At 42.8% G+C, this 18,425-nt stretch overlaps 1 protein-coding gene across 1 annotated transcript in view; it reads right to left on the reverse strand.

The window, feature by feature from the left end:
• Positions 1-6,436: 6,436 nt before the first annotated feature.
• Positions 6,437-18,425, reverse strand: part of ARFGAP3 (ADP ribosylation factor GTPase activating protein 3) — a 76,281-nt gene continuing 64,292 nt past the window's right edge. The window contains exons 16-17 of the mRNA XM_065397580.1: positions 8,327-8,448; positions 6,437-7,574 (exon numbers count right to left, since the gene is read on the reverse strand). Coding sequence (XP_065253652.1) covers positions 7,557-7,574; positions 8,327-8,448 — 140 coding nt within the window. The 3' untranslated portion in view covers positions 6,437-7,556. The remainder of the gene's footprint in view (positions 7,575-8,326; positions 8,449-18,425) is intronic.

Raw genomic sequence — 18,425 nt, forward strand, 5'->3', positions numbered from 1 at the left:
CCCCTTCTGCTTCTTATTGGCAGGAGAAGGAAAATAGGTGCAGAGCTGAGATTAGGCTGATCTATAGCATTATTCCCCCCACCCTTTACCTTCTAGTGAAGAGCAGGATGGAGCAGTGCTAGGGGGCACAGGGAGCAGGCTGCAATGTTGACAAATTCCTAGGGACAACTACACTCAGCACATATTTGCTTTTGGAAAATCTTGCAAGCCTTCAGAATGGCCTCTAAAACGTTGGGCCTTTTGGTAGTTAGAAGTGCTATGCTGTTGCCGCCAAAACCATGGAACTGCATTGATAAGAGGGAGTTACAGAGTATAGGCAAGATAGATAGTTCTTAGTGTCACCTGTTGTGTTGAAAAGGGGATGTCTCAGGCCCAAGATGGACTAAAATGTAACTAAAACCCTTGTTCACTATTACAACATTAAACAGTTAAGAATGGTCCAGAGCTTGATGTCAAGTTATTGCTGAAAATGGCTTACCACCATTAAAAATCTTTTATTAAAGACAGAAATAAAAACCAACAAAAATGAAATTATTTGAAATGTTAAGTATTAAGGATTTATTTTAACAATATTTTTCCCCTTTAGCTGTACAGTCTTTTATAGAGAGAAACACTCATTTGACAGTCTTTTAGATAGTATTAAAGATGGTATTTACTATCCTTCATGGTGAAGAATGAAAAGGTTAGTTTAGGTAGTTGGGATTTGTCGATACTTAATTTAATCCTGCTTCCTTGAAGACAAACACATCAAAGGGGAGAGAAAAGAACTGCAAAGACAGAAAACACAGCTTCTGTCTCTGGTGTTAACTTTCACTTGCAACCTTGCTGCTGGAGAAACACAAGTCAGAACATGGTCTGATCACCCATTCCAAAATGCAGCAAACTTGAACCAGCATCAGGCTGTTTCAGGCATTGTTCTTAGCTGCCTCTCTGAACATAGGCTCACAGCAGTGTTGCAAAAGATGGAGCTGTCTTGGCTATCTAAGCCAGACTCTTTTTATAAAGAATGCATAAAAGAAAAAGAAATAAGGGGAATGGAGGGTGAAAATGATACCCAACAGAGGGGATTACAGCAGAAATGCAAATCTCACATTCCAGCTGGAGGCGGCAAGGTCTCCGACCTGATCCAGTCAAGCTCCTAATTTAGGATCAGGATGATGAACACCCAATGAAGGCATAATGGATCTCCTGGTTCCAGGAGATGGTAGGAGTGGCAGCCATGATCGTAAAGCTGACTCCTTCCAGTCCATGCCCTGCCCACCAAGAAAAAAAATAGGGTGGCAACCTTTTTTCATTAACAATGACCAATCAAAGCACATTTCAGTGATTTCGACTATAAACATCCTCTGATTTCTAGAACCTTTCATCTCCTTGTTACACATGGAGCCTTGAAGACCCCTAATTAAAGTTCTAGTAAGTTAAACATGCAGGTTTGCATCAGTCTGTCTGTCTTCAACTTTTGCTGACTTATACAAAATTGTTTATGAAACAGGCTGTTGGACTCTTGTTACTTTGGACAATACATCAGTGGCTGGATTCCTATAATAGAGGGGCCTTCCCTCCCCCCCAGTTGAAATTAATTTTTGTGAATTTCCCCCCCCAAAATAGTATAGAATTTGGGATGGAGGGAGGCAGGCATGAGGAGAGGAAGGAATAGTGCTGAGGAGAAAAATCTCGGATATTTCAGCTTCTCTTATAGCCAGTTTATGGCTCAACCTTGGGATAACAGAGGCAAGTGTGGTGCTGAAAAAATCCTACAGATTTGTATATTGTAAGGTTGTGAATTAACTAAGAATGCCACTGAGCAGAGGGAAATGAAAATGAGAATTTTTACAGTTAGTGAACCTCTGAAAGACAGAACCCCAAGTATTCTATAATTCTCTTACTATGGAATTTGCTGCAGAATCTATCCTTTGTCACAGCGTTTGGCTCCTGTATCTAAATTTCTGTTAATCCATATTTTTTTCTATCCTACAAGGTTGTAAAGAAAATCTTAAAAATGTGACCCCATTGTAAACTGATGCAATGCTGTCTAGTGACTCTGCATAGTATAGAACAATAGCTTAGAAACGTTAACTGCTTCATTTATTTCACTAAATGAACTCAAACCTAAAGATAACAATGTGTCAGTACTCAAGGCCCTGATTCAGGAAAGCACTTAAGCATATGCTGTCTCCAGGAAGGAAGACTGCTGGGGAGAGATGGGGTCCACCTGACCAAGAAGGGGAAGACAACTTTGCACACGAACTTACCAATTTAGCGAAGAGGGCTTTAATCTAGGTTTCAAGGGGGGCAAGTGACAAAAGTCCACAGGTAGGTATAAAAAAAGGTGACTTTAACAGAAGGCTAAATATTGAATGGGAGTGAGGGAGGGAGGAGGAAAGTTATAATAGGGTCAACAAGAGGAAAAACCCTGGAGGAATCTGCTCAACATCTCAGATGACCGTACACAAATGCAAGGAGAATGGGGAATAAAGGGGAAGAACTGGACAGATTAGTAAATAAGCTAAATTATGACTTAATTGGCATCACTGAGACTTTGTGGAATAAATCTCATGACTGGAATATTGGTACAGAGGGGTATTGCTTGTTCAGGAAAGACAGGCAAGGAAAAAGGGAAGGATATGTTGCATTAGACATCAAGAATATGCATGATGAAGGTGCAACAAAGGCAACTGTCAATCTGAGGTGCATTAACAGGAGTAGTGTTGTATGCAAGAGAAGGGAAGTAATGGTTCTGCTCTACTCAGCACCAGTGAGGCGTCATCTGGAGTATTGTGAACAGTTCTGGGTGCCACACTTTAGGAAAGATGTAGGCAAACTGGAAAGAGTCCAGAGGACAGCAACAAAAATGATAAAAGATTTAGAAAAAGTAAGCTATGAGGAAAGGTTTAAAAAACTGGGTGTGTTTAGTCTTGAGAAAAGGAGACAGAGAGGCCCTGATAATCTTCAGGTATACTAAGGGCTGTTATAAAGAGAAGGGAAATCAATTTTTCTTCATGTGCACTGAAGGTAGAACAAGTAGTAAAGGGAGATTTACGTTGGATATGAGGAAAAAACTTTCTACCTATAAGGGTAGTTAAGCACTGGAATAGATTTCTGAAGGAGGTTGTGGAATCCCTGTCTACCCTGTTCTTAAAAAACTCCAATGACAAACACCTGTCAGGGATAGTGCAGGTTTACTTGGTTCTGCCTCATCTATTCCTGCCCCCAGTGCTGACCTAAAGAGGTCCCTTCCAGCCCTACATTTCTGTGATTAAATCCCATTGACTTCAAAAGGAGTTAAGCCTAACTTCTGATTTTAGCATAAGTATCATGCTAATATATTTATCTGAGTCTTACATCAACTACCTTCCATGATTCTGTGCCAGGACCTGAATTCCTAGTCACTCTCCATCTAGGAAAAAAATAGATCATTGCCCTGTAGCAAAGTGTTTAGTTGCTCAGAATCCTTGAGTCTCTTCTCAGGAGAAAAACTGAAAGTCTCTACTACTTGCCCTTTTTGATTAACTGAGAATGGCCAGCCTGATACCATCCCCATATAGTTTATGCACTCACTAATGATAGTAAAAATTAATGGCAGTCTTCAGAGTGCAGTGTACTGCAGCATGTTGTGGCGGTGATTTTTTTTTTTTTTTTTAAATACACAGAAATTGTCAAAATGTGTAAAAGAAAAACACAAGCCTTCCTGTCTGGAACACACTCAGCTGGACAAAGATTCTCTAAAAATACTGAATCTATTTATCAGCCCATTAGACAAGGTTTTGGTAAAATTCTAGGCTTACATTCCAGGTATGGCCAAACTGCAGCTCTTTTACAGTTAAAGTGTAATCCCCCTTGGGCCCCCCCCCCCACATTCTCTGCTTACCAGACTGGGGGGGAGCTTGGGGCTTCTGCCCTGTGGCAGGGTGGTGGGGGGTAGGGGCTTTTGCCCTATGAGAAGGAGGGTCTCAGGGCTTTAGCCCTACACATGGGGTGGGTGTGTGTGTGTGTGAGAGAGAGATGGGGCTCAGGGCTTTAGCCCTGCGTGGGGGGAGCGCACTGGGGTTCAGGGCTTCTGCATCCTGGCACCTCAGTCTGGAAGGCGGAGAATGGGAGGGGGGCGCGCATGGGGGGCTCCAGGAAGTACTTCAAGAGAATTTAAGCCCTGGTGAACCAAATGGTGTGAGAGTGAGACTGATAGAAAGAGAAGCTCGCACATGCACATTATTTCAGGAACTTGCATCATTCTGTATTCAGACGTTGTGCTGTGCGGACCTTGTGTGCTCATGATCTCCCTGCATTCCACAGAATACAGGCTGTGTTTACTGTTCATAAATCACATTTGAATAATTTTAGCTTTAAGTGTTAATCCTACGTTAATTTCGTGGATGACAATGACATCTTCAAATTGTAAAAGGCAAGTATGAAGGAGAAAACCACAGTACTAAGCCAGAATGGGAGGAAGATTTTGCATTCAGTGTTAAAGATGGCAAACTCCTGTGCCTTATCTGCAATGCATCATTCACTCACAACAAAGCGAGCAACTTGAAACGTCACTATGAAATGAAACACAATAACTTTTCATCTAAATACCCTCCTGAAACAGAATTAAGGAAAAACAAGCTAACCACATTAAAATTACGCCTAAACAGTCAACAGACATTACTTTCAGCATTCAGTAAGGAAGCTGACACAATGACCGAAGCTAGTTTTGTTATGTCATGGAATATCGCTCATGCTAAACGTCCATATTGTGAGGAAGACTTTGTTAAGAAGAATATTGCAAAAGTGGTTGCACTTTTAGATCCAAGTAACACAAAACTTCAATGACAAATAAAGCAAATTCCAATTTCACACCACTCTGTGGAAAGGCGCATCTCCCCAGATCAGTGCTGATGTTGCAAGCAAGATGCAAAACAATCTAAAGAATTCTCACCATACAGCCTAGCTGTCAACAAATCCACAGATATACAAGATAAACCACGACTAGCAATATTTGTTCGCTGTGTTTCTACGGATGTAATTGTGAAAGAAGAAATGTTGGTCTTAGTGGTGCTAAAAGAAACAACCTACGGTGTTGACGTAAAGAGCGCACTTGACAAAGCATTGACAAATGCTGACGTACTGCTGGATAAACTTGTCAGTGTTGCAACAGATGGAGCACCTGCAACGGTGGGGGAAAAAAGTAGTCCTTATCAGACTCTTGAAAAACGATCCCAAATATCCGGAGTTTCTCCCTGTTCATTGTATCATCCATCATGAACATCTCGCAGGCAGATACTCCAAGTATGAAAATGTTACAAAAACGGTCCTAGAAATTGTCAATTTCATCCATTGAAATAGGAAGACTCGTCTACAGTTCAAAAATGTAATCAAAGAGCTGGATCTTGAAGACAAACCTAACGACGGATGGAGACCCACAAGACCTCTAGCTTTAGCAGTAGCTAGCCGTGATACAGTAAGTAGGATGTTAATTTTTTTTTAAATGCATGCATAAAGGTTGTGTGTGTCTTGTGGCTCTCAAACTTCTGAAGATTATGTTTGTGGCTCAGAAGGTCAGTAAGTTTGGCCACTCCTGTTATATTCCCTCCACAACATTACTGTTTTTTGTTTTGCCTTTTTAAACTATCAGGAAGAATGTAATCAGATTTTTTCTATGGTATGTTTGCTTTTAAGATAACCGAGGGGTTTTATTCTGACAGACATTACCTGTAATTTGTTATGGTTACATTTATGCTTATTTATAATTTAGCAGCCTTTTCCACATGTGATTTGTTCTTTCAACAGAGCACATGCGAGAAAAAAAATGTTCCTCACAATATACATACCAGTCTTTTCATAGAACCAAGACTGTGAATAATCACCTTATTCATGTAATGACATCTCATCAATACCAATATTTATGCATGGATGTTTCTAATATGGCATTTCCTTATACAACATGAGGCGGAATTTAGAGAAGCAGTTCAAGTCTTCTGTATCTAGATAATAGGGCTGAAACAACGACGATGACACTGTCTAATAAAGTAAAGCTGTGTAGTTAACCAGGACAAAAGCCCAGCTGTGTACAGCTCTTATAAAAATAAAGGATTTTTGGATTAGTAAATCAGGATGTATCAGACAGAGCAGCAAGTAAAGATTAAATTTAAAGAAGAACTTGAATCAAATTTGGTCAGTTAGATAGGAAATGTAGATACATCTGAACACTACATTAAAATCTTAATATACAAAGCTACTGGCACAGTAGGTTCCTTCCCCTACCCCAAATCAGCGGTATTCTTTACAAATATAGCAAATTGATATGAAATGGCCACTTTGGTGTATTTTAATTAAAGACTAATTCCAAACAGCAAGCACAGCATTAGTATAGAGACCAAACATGCATGGTGGGTTAAGAAACTAAAGACTGGCCTCCTGTATACGTGTATGTAAGAAAAATACAACTGATTTCAATTGTTTTTATTAGGTTTTAGCAGTTTACAAATTTGAGATTTGTTTAAGAAATAAAGCTATAGAACAGAATCAGTTGGAAACTCATTTTGGGGTTTTTTTTTAGATCCACAAAATTTGCAATATACTTTGTCAATGGCAAATTGCAGGCTGTCTAAAACACAGCCCCACTATATTTTCTTATTCACATATTTCGTAATTTATCAAAAAACTAAGATTGTTCTAAAAATACTTAACAAAACTAAAAAGTCAATTAAACTACTCTATTTGTCCCTATAATTATGTATACTTGAATTTTGTTCATTTTGTACACGATACTGATTGTTTAAAAGCACTTAAGGAGACTATATTGCAATTTTTTAATAATTCTCAAAGTTATGAATAAATAGATAGATCCCATGACAAAATTAAGTTTACCACCTTACATACTCTGAGTATTTATATATCTCATACCTCACCCTAAACAAAATATTTTCTAGAAGAAATAATGCTCTAAAGGTAATATTCCCTTGTCATTTTAATGCTGAACAACATGAATTTCAAGAGCTTCTATTTCCTGACAAGCAAAGGTCCAAATCAAGTCCTATATTTTGCTATAATACACTAAATACCATCTCAGTGAATGATTTTTTTAAATTAAGATTTCATTTCTACAGGCCACAAAAAAATGTCAGCAGCCAAACTCTGTATACATGTGGCACCTGAGGTTTATGACTACAGATGCAGAGATTCAGATCAGTAATCTCATCTTTCCATGTAAAGCGTCTATCTAGCCACCTTTTTCTTCCCTGCCCCACAGCCAACTTGGGGGGGGGGGGGGAGAAAAAAAAAAAAGAGATGTACTGTATGTTACACTAAGGACAGTGGAAGATACAACACTATAAAGGAACAAAAGCATAAGTGATGTAACAAGTTACTACAAGGTTTTTGCTACATAAAAATAAAGTGACAGTCAAAAAATTCCAAGAACCAGAAATTAACATGGTAAACAAAAATGGCAAAAACAACTTGCAAAATATTCTAGAGCCTTAAGGCAGCCTTCATTTCAATCAGCAATGCGATCACTGGCATATCTGGAGAGAAATTCTTCTTTAGTGTACTTAATTATGATGATATGCAACTGGTTAAGAACTATATCGATCCTAGAAAAAAGGGAAAAGAACAAAATACTCATGGGCATGTCTTCCACAGCAAGATAAATTAAATACGGTAATATTCATTAAAAGTGAAGTTAAGTTTAATTTTTAAAGCCACCACATTTAGAAAATTGGCCAAGATTTTCAAAAATAAGAGCTTAATATTGGGCTCTTGAATTTCAAAAATGTCAAACACCCAACAGCTCTCACTGATTTAATCTGAGCTCAATGGAAATTGACAGGCATTTGGTACTTTTGAAAACCAGGCCTCTTACTTAGGTGCCTAATTATGAATTTAGGATTTTAAATTTCAGCGTCTATTTTTTAAAATATTGGTCCTTCCATGCAGGGACTCTGTAGTACATTTTTCTATCACATCAGTTACAGAGACAAAAGCCTAACAGTTAAATTACTACTAGTTACTCTAAAATAGGATATGAGCAACAAATTTGCTTGATAGAATGCACATTCAATTACTATAAGAAAAGGAACACTTTAGTCATTTTTAAGAGTCTCAAATGTACACATGGAAACTTCTCTAAGAAAAATGAATTATTAATTGGAAACTCATAAAAAGCCTTAAATATTTTACCATCTGTTATGAAAGTTCTCGGACATTTCAGCTATGTTACATAAAAATGATAAACTTTTCTCCCCAAAGGAGTTAATTAACAGGAATCATGTGACTAAATCCTCATGACAAAACTTCAATATCTATCTTGTTTTTTTAACATTTCTTACTTTCCTAATTTACTAACCTGTATAGAAGTCATGACTCCATTAGCAAGAACAGAAAGTTTTCCAGCCACTGATTTCACTCCTTGTTTAAACTGAGCCATATCAGGAGCTGAAGGCAAGACATTTGCAATACTGTAATTTCCTATATAGGGGATAAAAAAACATTGTAGTGATACTGTATTAAAAATAGCGTGTTTTTAGAGCTATTATCTACTACATTGAACACCAATCCCATGAATGTCTGAATGTCCATACCAACTGAAGTTCTAAAAATTAAAAGAAATCTTTAGATCTAAAACAATTAATCAAATTACTCAGACTCATCTTGCTTTATATTTTCAAATTTCCTTTTGAGAATTGGTACATATTCCTACCAAACATGCTACAGTCAAACCCCGCAATAAGGCGCCCCGCCATAACGCGAAATCGCATATAACGCGATCACAATTTGGCCCCCCTTTAAGACACACAGTAATACAGTACTGTATGTACTGTACCAGTGGTCCCCAACACCATGATGGCTGCCAGGACATTGATGTGCCCCCGCCTAGTGCCAGGCAGGGGAGAGAAGCTGCGGCCCCGCGCCTGCCGGGGACAGAGAGCACCGGCGCCCACAGCCCTGTTGTTCTCTGTCCCCGGCAGGCGCGGGGCCATGGCTCCTCTCCGGCTTCAAGAGGAGCCGCGGCCCCGCGCCTGCCTGGGACAGAGAACAACAGGGCTGCCAGTGCTCACTGTCCCCGGCAGGCGCGGGGCCGCAGCTTCTCTCCCCTGCTGGGCACTAGGGGGCGCACATCAATGCACTGCCTTAGGGAACACTGACGAGCTTGAAACCCCGCTATACCGCAACCCCGCATTTAGCGCAATGTAATTTTTTGGACCCCAAACATCGTGGTATAGCGGGGTTTCACTGTATTTTCTAAAACTGTACACTCCATATACCAAGTTGAGTAATTAAACTCTGACAACATATAAGATTCCTCCTGCAGTTTCAATTGGATACAATATTACTAATTTCCTTCCCTAAACTCCATTTTGCTCGGTGGCATGACCTAGTGGATTCTCTACTGCTCTGAGTAAGGATCTGTCTAGGGTGAAGCATGTCCAGTCTACCCTCAACCCCCACCCAAATACCAGTCTGTGAGGTGAAGAGGGCCCGGATTGGAATGCCAGATTCTCCCCCGATCTTGTGAGAGTAGATCTGGGAGTGTTCAAAGACAGAGCAGTGTGCAGGTGGAGAGTCTGAGGAGGTCCGTGAACCAGGAGGATGAACCTCTGCTGCAGCTGCCAGAGAAGCTTGCTGCATTGCAGACCTCTGGTACTGACAGTCCCCCCACATTGCTGGAACAATCTTCAGAGTTCTCAGAGCTGGAACCCTCATTTTCTCTCATGTCCCGCTGAAGTTCGGACTCATGGTCTAGACTGCCTTTACCACCCCCACCCTCCCAAGCATATGATACAGGAGCGGAGGCCTGGTACTGTTACTTGTGGGACCCACCACATCTCAGGGACCCTTGTTTTTGGCCACGCTGGGCACCCTGGCACTGTTGCAGGCCTCTTATCAATCGTCCCACATTCGCACAATGACACTATTGGTCTGTGAGGAAGAGGAAGATATTGAACTGTTTCTGCTGGCTCTGCTGGTCCCCGCTGCTGTTTCATTATTGCCAGGCAAGGTGCTTATTCCTCTCTCACTCTCTCTGCTGGATGATCATTGTCAGTACCAGGATTTACTCCAGAGGGTAGCAACAAACAGGGAAAGAACTACACTAACGTATATATCACTAAAACAACAAAATCCAACTATCTGCAACTATATACACAGAACAAGGAGTGGTCACTCTCTTAGCAAAACTGAGAGCGTGAAGGAACAGGGGTTCTGACTCAGGCCGTGCGGTGGTAAGAGGGAACCGAAAAGCCATTGACCAATGCTATCTATTATACCCTTGGCTTGAAGCACAAGGGGACGCACCACGCATGTGCGGGTCAATGGACACTTCTTCCAGACTCAGGTGCATAGCATGCATGCACACCCACATGTGGAATACACATAGGTACCATCACTTGAAGAACTAAACAATTTGCATTTTAGCAGACAACTCCAGAGGGAAATGAGTAGTGGTGTCACCTGTCTTGCAATCTTGTGTGCCTTACAGTAGCTCCCACCTGGGCTGCTCACAAACAGCCTTCCAGCATGCAAGCCACACCTGGAGTGTCTGTGTGTAACTGCAGCCTTCCAGGTACACCTGGTCTCTCACCAGCCTTGGTTATACTGCAGGATGACCCCAACACACCCCCAGTCCCAGATCTTCCCCCAGAAATCTTTGTCCTGTACTGCCCAGCCCTCTCTTGGCCAATACAAATATATTAAATCCATTATTCTTTTATAGAAATAACATGCCAGTTTAGTACCTTAAATAGCTATCCAGACACTTCAATTTAAAAACACTGGATTAGATAAAACAGTAAAACAAGCTTATTAACAACAAAGTGAGAGATTTTAAGTGAGGATAAGTAACGAGGTATAAAAGTTAGAAATGGTTACAAGAAAAATAAAGAAAGAGAAAACTCTCACTAGTATCTACTTATGAAACTAGCTTAGTTGCAAAGCAAACTTTCTCACCACAGGTTCCAGTAGATTACTGACCAAACTCGCAGGTCAGGACCCCTGCCCTAGAATCCAATGGCTGTCTCCTTTTGTCTTCTCAGTTGTGGAGAATGAGGTGGGCAGGGAGAGAGAGAGAGGGGTCCCTTGGGGGCGTTTGTCCCTCCTTTTTTTATAGTTTCAGTCCCCCACTTGAAAAATATTTCTAGCTGAGACCCAGGAAGACAAGGATATGTTTTTTTCACCTGTTTGAACTTCCTTTTGTTTTCCCTTCCTACTTGATGACTCTGTTTACTGCGTAAAGGCAAATTAAGGCAAGCACACATTGCTTCCTTTGTTTAGGACAGACCTGACTTCTGCCTGGGCAGGGCTGTAGGGTTTGGAACATGTGTTAACAACATCATAGGGGGAATCCCATAACTTCACAAACAATTTTGCCAGCCGTATTTTACCAGGACAATACGGACCAGCAAATAATGAGTTTTCAAATACCACCTTATAAGGCATACTTTGTACAAAAGATTATTACAAAAGTGTGTAGCATGTGAATACAGGAGTGTATTCCGTTACACTACTTCACTGTTGGAAATAGATTTATCTGGAGGTATCCTTCAGAAGAATCCATTTCAAAGATTCATTGGACTATAAAAGAGAAGGGGGCCAAGAAAAAAGGTTATTCACCTTGTGCAGTAACTGAGGTTCTTCGAGATGGTTGTCGCTGTGGGTGCTCCACTTCAGATGCCTTGGCACCCTGCACTTGTAATCAGAGATTTGTAGTAGCGGTGCCCTGGTTGGCCATCCCGCGCCGCTCCGAGTGATCACTTAGCGAGCGCAGCCAACCATCCCTCAGCTCCTTCTCTAACCCAGAGAATCAGCGTGAAACTCCGAAGTAGAGGGGAGAAGGGAGGATAGTGGAGCACCCACAGGGACAACCATCTCGAAGAACCTCAGTTACTGCACAAGGTGAGTAACCTTCTCTTCTTCTTCTTCTTCTTCTTCTTCGAGGAGTGTCCCTGTGGGTGCTCCACTTTAGGTGACTATGGAGCAGTACCCCTTGATGGAAGGAGGGGCTTCGGAGTATCTTTGTTGACGGTGGATAGCACTGAGAGTCCAAACTGAGTGTCGGCAGAGGAATGTAGTTCCAGGGCATAGTGTTTGGTAAACGTGTGGGCCAAGGCCCAGATAGCTGCCCTGCAAATGTCTATGATGGGTACGTTGTTGAGGAACGCAACCGACGTGGATAGCATTCTGGTGGAGTGCGTACGAATCCCAGGTGGAGCTGGGGTGTTGCTCTGATGATAGCATAGGTGGATACAGCCAGAAATCCACTTAGTCTTTGTTTAGAGATGGCCTCACCCTTTGATTGCTCTGTGACTGAGAGAAAGAGATGTGATGATTTTCTAAATGTCTGTTCTTTCTAGGTAGAAGGCCAGAGCTCTACGGACATCGAGAGTGTAAAGGGATGCCTCCCCGGCATTGGCGTGGGGTTTCGGAAAAAAACACAGGTAAGTAAATGGGTTGGTTTAAATGAAATGAAGAGGCTACTTTAGGTATAAATTTAGGGTGGGGTCTTAGGATGACTTTGTCTTTATAGACTGTGGTATACGGCAGGTGTGCCATTAGGACCCCTAGCTCCCCTACTCTTCTTGTGGAAGTGATCGCAATAAGGAAGGAGACCTTCATTGATGGATGTAGCAGTGAGCAAGTCGCAAGGGGTTCGAATGGCTTGCCCATGAGAATGCGTAGCACGAGGTTAAGGTCCCTGTGGTGGAGTGGAGCGGTGCCCCACCCCCTGAGGAAAAGGGCTGAACCAGGCCTGAGAGGCTGCGCAGACCAGCAGCCAATCAGCCAAGGCTTGGGGAGAGCCAATCAGGGCAGGGAAAGAGGCAGCCAATCAGGGCCAGGCTAGGTCTATATAAAGGCTGCCTAACAGAGGAGAGGGGGGGTCACTCCCTGACTAGCGAAGGAGAAGGACTGGATCCTGAGCTATGGAGCAACACCTTGGACACAGCAGTGCTGGGCAGGCTTGGGGGAGTAGAGCGGAGCTCTGGCCCAGAGACCTGCCAGGCTGCAGCCCTTGCTAGAAGGGGTCGTGAAGGTGCATAGGGCCAAAGGGGAAGTGGCCCAGGGAAACTAGGCAGACGAGAGGGGAGAGAAGGAGCAGAGAGGGAGGCTGCCGCTAGAGGGTCCCTGGGTCGGGACCCAGAGTAGCAGGTGGACCTGGGTTCCCCCCTTCCCCCCTTGCATTGCCCCTGGCCACCGAGGAGAGGGGCCGAGACAGACAGTGACCTGCCCCTGAGACGAGGGGCTAGACTCTAAGGTTGTGGTTGGCCACCGAGGCAGGGGCAAACAGAAGGACTGCTGTTAACAATCCCTCTTCCCTCTCTCCCCCCCCCCCCGGAAGGGGGTGAGACCAGAGTAGTGGGCACTGCCGCAGGGCAGTGTCTTGAAGCAGAAGAAGAGGACACCGCCGAGCAGGGAGCAACACGGGTCACAGGGCAGCAGAATGGAGACAACGGGCGAGCTACCACGTGGCGAGGACGCCCTGGAGCGGTCAAGAGCTAATTCCCGGAGCAACCGGCAGGGGGTGCCAGCGATGGTGAGTCGAACCCCGTCACAGTCCCATATAGGAGTAAGGTGTTTTAGGGGAGGGTAGATGTTGGTCATGCCCTTTAAGAATCGTTTAGTGGTTGGATGAGCAAAGATCGTGGTTCCATCTACCTTATCATGTAGTGAGGTGATTGCTGCTAAGTGTACCTTTATGGAGCGATTGGAAAGGCCTGCCTTTTTAATACCTAGTATATAGTCCAGGACTCTGGGTAGAGGGGCAGAATGAGGAGACATATGATGAGCCTTGCACCAGGTGCAGAAACGTATCTACTTATGAGCGTAAGTCTTGTGTGTGCTCAGCTTGTGACTATTCAAGAGAAAATCTTTAACTTCTTCAGAGTAATCATGATCCAGCCCCATTAGCCATGGAGTAACCAGGCCTTGAGGCGGAGAACCGATAGGTTGGGGTGAATGACACGGCCGGCCTACTGTGTCAGGAGGTGAGGAAGTTGTGGAAGGGTTTAAGGAGGTTTCACCGCCATCTGTGTTAGGTATGGGAACCACGTCTGTCTGGGCCATGTGGGTGCAATGAGTACGACCCTGGCCTTGTCCTGTCTGATTTTGTGTAACACCCGGTTTAGTAAAGGGATCGGGGGGAACGTGTACATTAGTGGTGCTTCCCATTTTGTGAGGAGGGCATCACCCAATGAGTGGTGCCCGAGCCCCGCTCGGGAGCAATATTGAGGGCATTTCATATTGTGAGCTGTTGTGAATAAGTCTGTAGTAGGGAACCCCCACTGGTTGAATATGGTCACGAGGGTCTGGTAGTCCATCTCCCACTCGTGGGTTTGTGAGAAGTGTCTGCTCAGATGGTCTTCCGTGGTATTCTCAAGTCCTGGCAGTTAAGCTGCAGAAATGTCTTCATTGCCACAGGTGGAGTGCCTCGATGCAGAAAGGGTATGATCGAGCTTCACCCTGTCGGTTTATATAAAACATGCAGGCTGAGTTGTCCATGAGGACTTTGACGGTATTGTTGCAGATAAGCGGAAGGAAGTGTTCGCGTGCTTTTCTGACTGCTCAGAGCTCTAAAATGTATATATGTAGGTTGGTTTCTGCTGGGGACCAGCATCCCTGGATGGTGGTGTTGTCCAGATGGGCTCCCCATCCCACTAGGGAGGCATCTGTGGTGATTGTTATAGTGGGAGCTTTTTGTTGGAATGGGACCCCTGAACAGATGTTTTGCGGTTGTATTCACCACTTGAGGGAATCCTTCACTCTCACTTCTTAGATGCAGGGTCCTTAGACATGGTTTGTGTGGAGCCCTTGTCTGAGGCTGCTGCTAGAGACCGTTGGCCAGGAGGAGTCCTGGACTCTGGGTCGGAGGCTGGCCTGAGGGATTTCTCCACCATTAATAGTTTTTGTTGGAGGTCCCTGGCTTTCAGTGTCCTGGCAGATAATTTCTTGCAAGGTGGACATTTCTGTGGTATATGGGTTTCCCAGAGACAGTGTGACCATCCGATACAGTAACAGATAGCCTGCAGATCAGGCAACGTTTAAAGCCGGGGGGAACCAGGCATGCCTAAGGTGAAGGTCATGGTTCAATCAACATCGGCGGAGACCCGCCGGTGGTGGGGGGGGCAAACAAAATAATAATTTTTTTTAAATCGGTAAATAAGGACGGGAAAACAAAAGAAAACCGGCAAAGGGGATAAATAGAGATGGGAATATAAGCAATTTTACAAGATAGACAGACGCTGCTGTCGCTCCGACTCAAGCCAAAGGCGGTAGAGAAGGAACTGAGAGACGGTTGGCTGCGCACGCTAAATGGCCACTCGGAGTGGTGCAAGACAGATGCCGCACGTGCATGGCCAACCGGGGCACTGCTACTACAAATCTCCGATTACAAATGCAGGGTGCTCCACCTAAAGTGGAGCACCCACAGGGACACTCCTCGAAGAACCCCATGTTATCTATCTTTCCCCTAAGATGACAAAGGTGCCTTTGACTTTGGGGGATAGGATCATGACCCAGGAGTTTGGTCAGGAATCTTGATGGAAACATGGGACGAGGATTTTACCTTGTACCTATTCTAGCTTAAATTGTAGTTACTAGAAAGCATTTTTTCTTTATTTCTCTTGTAACCATTTCTTACTTTAATTCTTATACTCACTTAAGATCTATCACTGTAACTAAACTTGTTTTATTTTTAATGTCAACCAGTCCAGTGCTGTGTTTAAACTCAACTCTTTGTTAACTCCAGTTAAAGTAACAAACTCTTGAATACTGACTCTTTAAAGGAGCAGTATTATTCTTAACATTCCTCTGATTGTTCCAAGGTCAGGTTGGACGTTTCAGAACACACATTTTGGGGGAAAATTGGGGCTGGGGAGAGTGTGGAGTTTCCTTACCAGTTGTTAACCAAGACTGGTGGAGACCAGTGGAAGTCTGTGACATTGTAGGCAGGCTCCAGGATCCAAAGTATTGGACCAGGGTTGCCCAAGACATAGACAGAGTGCATACTTGTTGCTGACTGTGAGTGTCCCAGGCAGAAAACCACAGTAGCAAGGCATTGTGAGGCACTCGGGGTTACATGGTAAGATGTGACAATTCTTCATTGGTCTGGACTGCACCTCGGAATGTGACATCCATTACAAGACTTTTCTAGATGTTGGCAGCTCCATATGGTGCTCAATACGAAGAGCTGAACTCTGCTTCTTCAGAAGGCATAATTTTTCTACAACTGTTCCTTTTATAGGAAAGGTTAGAAGTTATAGGGACAAGACAATCAGGTAGCTCAATCAGAAATTAATGGGTTGATGCTGGTATAGAAAACTTAATGGTCAGGCCCATAGTGTTACAAAAGGTCACACTGAGAATCCTAGTGATTAAACAAACAGTGGCAGAAACATACTTTAGAAACACTGAGGGCAAACACTCATAAAATTTTTGAACAATCTGTAAATTCAGTGCATAATATCAAACTCAAATTGAGCTTTTAAAAATATTTTTATGGTACTTCAGTTATGTGCTTCACAATACACTAACATGGCTCAAAATACAAAAAAAAGCTGCTTGCTACTGTGGCATGTAACTTATAAGGTAAATAAGTATCAGAGGGGTAGCCGTGTTAGTCTAGAGAGTCCTGTGGCACCTTTAAGACTAATGGATGTATTGGAGCAAGTGGGCATTCACCCACGAAAGCTTATGCTCCAATACATCTGTTAGTCTTAAAGGTGCCACAGGACTCTCTGTTGCTTTTTAAGGTAAATAAGGTAAATGCACATTAAGTTATATGCCAAAGTGCAATTTTAAATTTCCTTGATCTGTGGCTCATGCCTCATAATCATTCCTTATCTTTTTCCTATGGCTGCAAAACATACTCTTTTCTCACTTTTCCACTACAGTGAAATGATACTTTGTGGGCAATAAGGGAAAAGGTGCAGTCCTATAAGAGAAACTTTCAGACCATTATGGGTAATGTGGTCAGATATCGTCCCTCCAATTTTTTATATTCTTTCCTTAAGAGAAGAGCTTTTTTCCTACAACCACAATCAAAACAACTATTTTGACCACTTGCAAAAATTCTTGCTCCTTTTTTTCCAGCAAGAATTTGTCACTATTTTAGACTCTTAAAAGGCAAAAGATGCCAAACTTTCTATTAAAACTACACCTTTGTCATCTCTAATGGCAAGTCTACAACATGGCTGTTTTAGTGACCAACCATAATTTGAATTGGTACCTTCCCACCCATAATTTCTAAGACACTAGTGATGCAAGTTGGTATTTAATATTAAAAACTGTTCAGGATAGCAGAACTTATTTGCAGTGAAAGATGCAAAGTAATTTTCAATAATACGTTTTCTGCACTGCCCTTAAGGTCAGTATTGGCTATTTCTACAGTGGTATCACCAGACCTGAGTTCCACAGATACTTTAGTCAAATCAACATTGTGATATGGATTCAAGTTTCACTTATACCTGTGAGACCCATCTGAAACAACAGTAGCAAAGACAACCAAGTTTCTGAACTGCAATTTTTACTTTCTTATGAACTTTGTCACTTCAGATATCCTTTGGTCTTCTAATTTTGAAAACCAAATGAATAAAAATGAAAATCCCAAAGAACAAATATAAATAATTCAGATATAATGTAAATTAATATCTTAAGCAACTTAATTTTTCTCATGGCTTTCTGGGAAGCATCTTGCATTTTTGTCAGTAAAACTTGACCAGTTAGTGCTACTGACAATCAATAACCTTGAAATTAATTACACTAGAGGCTGTTTTTGTAGCCTTTCCTAGCTCTTATTTTTGTATTTGTTTTTTTGTTTTTTAAAAGATGCAGACATTTAACCTGAGATTTTTTTACAAGAACAAACACTTTGGAAGTGTTTTACGATAAACCTTAAGTGCTGTTCATGAAACCTTCATTTTATAGAGAATCACTGTCTGTGTGCTTCTCAAAATTAGGCAATTTTCAAAAGATAAGGACACTACCTCTCCACCATAGTTGAAGGATGTGTGTGTGTGTGTATGTGTAACAGACTGACTACTGTGTGAATTAAAAATGGCAGTACAAATCACTACAGTATACCACAGGGTGATACTGGCCCTTTAAGAGGGTGCAGGGCCAGTGCACTCTGCCTCATCTGCTGACCCAAATGAGCTTTAAAAGAGAGCACCTGGGACTAGAGAGAAGGAGAGACCCCTTTGAAAGGGAGTCTGTGTGAGTCAGGCTGAATGCCAGTCAGGAAAGAGGCAGAGAGCACAGACATGGGGCTCTCACACTGCCTGCTCCATGGGAATAGGGACTCCTGGAGAGCTAGGACTGCCAGAGTCCCCTGGGAGGGAGGAAGTGGGAACCTGAGAGGAACTGTTCTGAAAAGGGGCCTCCAGGGAGAAAAGCCTGGATGGCAGTGTTCAGGGAACAGGACACAGAAGCAGTAATCGGGCACAGCAGAACTGCCA

This window comes from Emys orbicularis, chromosome 1 (genome assembly GCF_028017835.1).
Source record: "Emys orbicularis isolate rEmyOrb1 chromosome 1, rEmyOrb1.hap1, whole genome shotgun sequence".
In the NCBI taxonomy this organism is placed as follows: Eukaryota; Metazoa; Chordata; order Testudines; family Emydidae; genus Emys; species Emys orbicularis.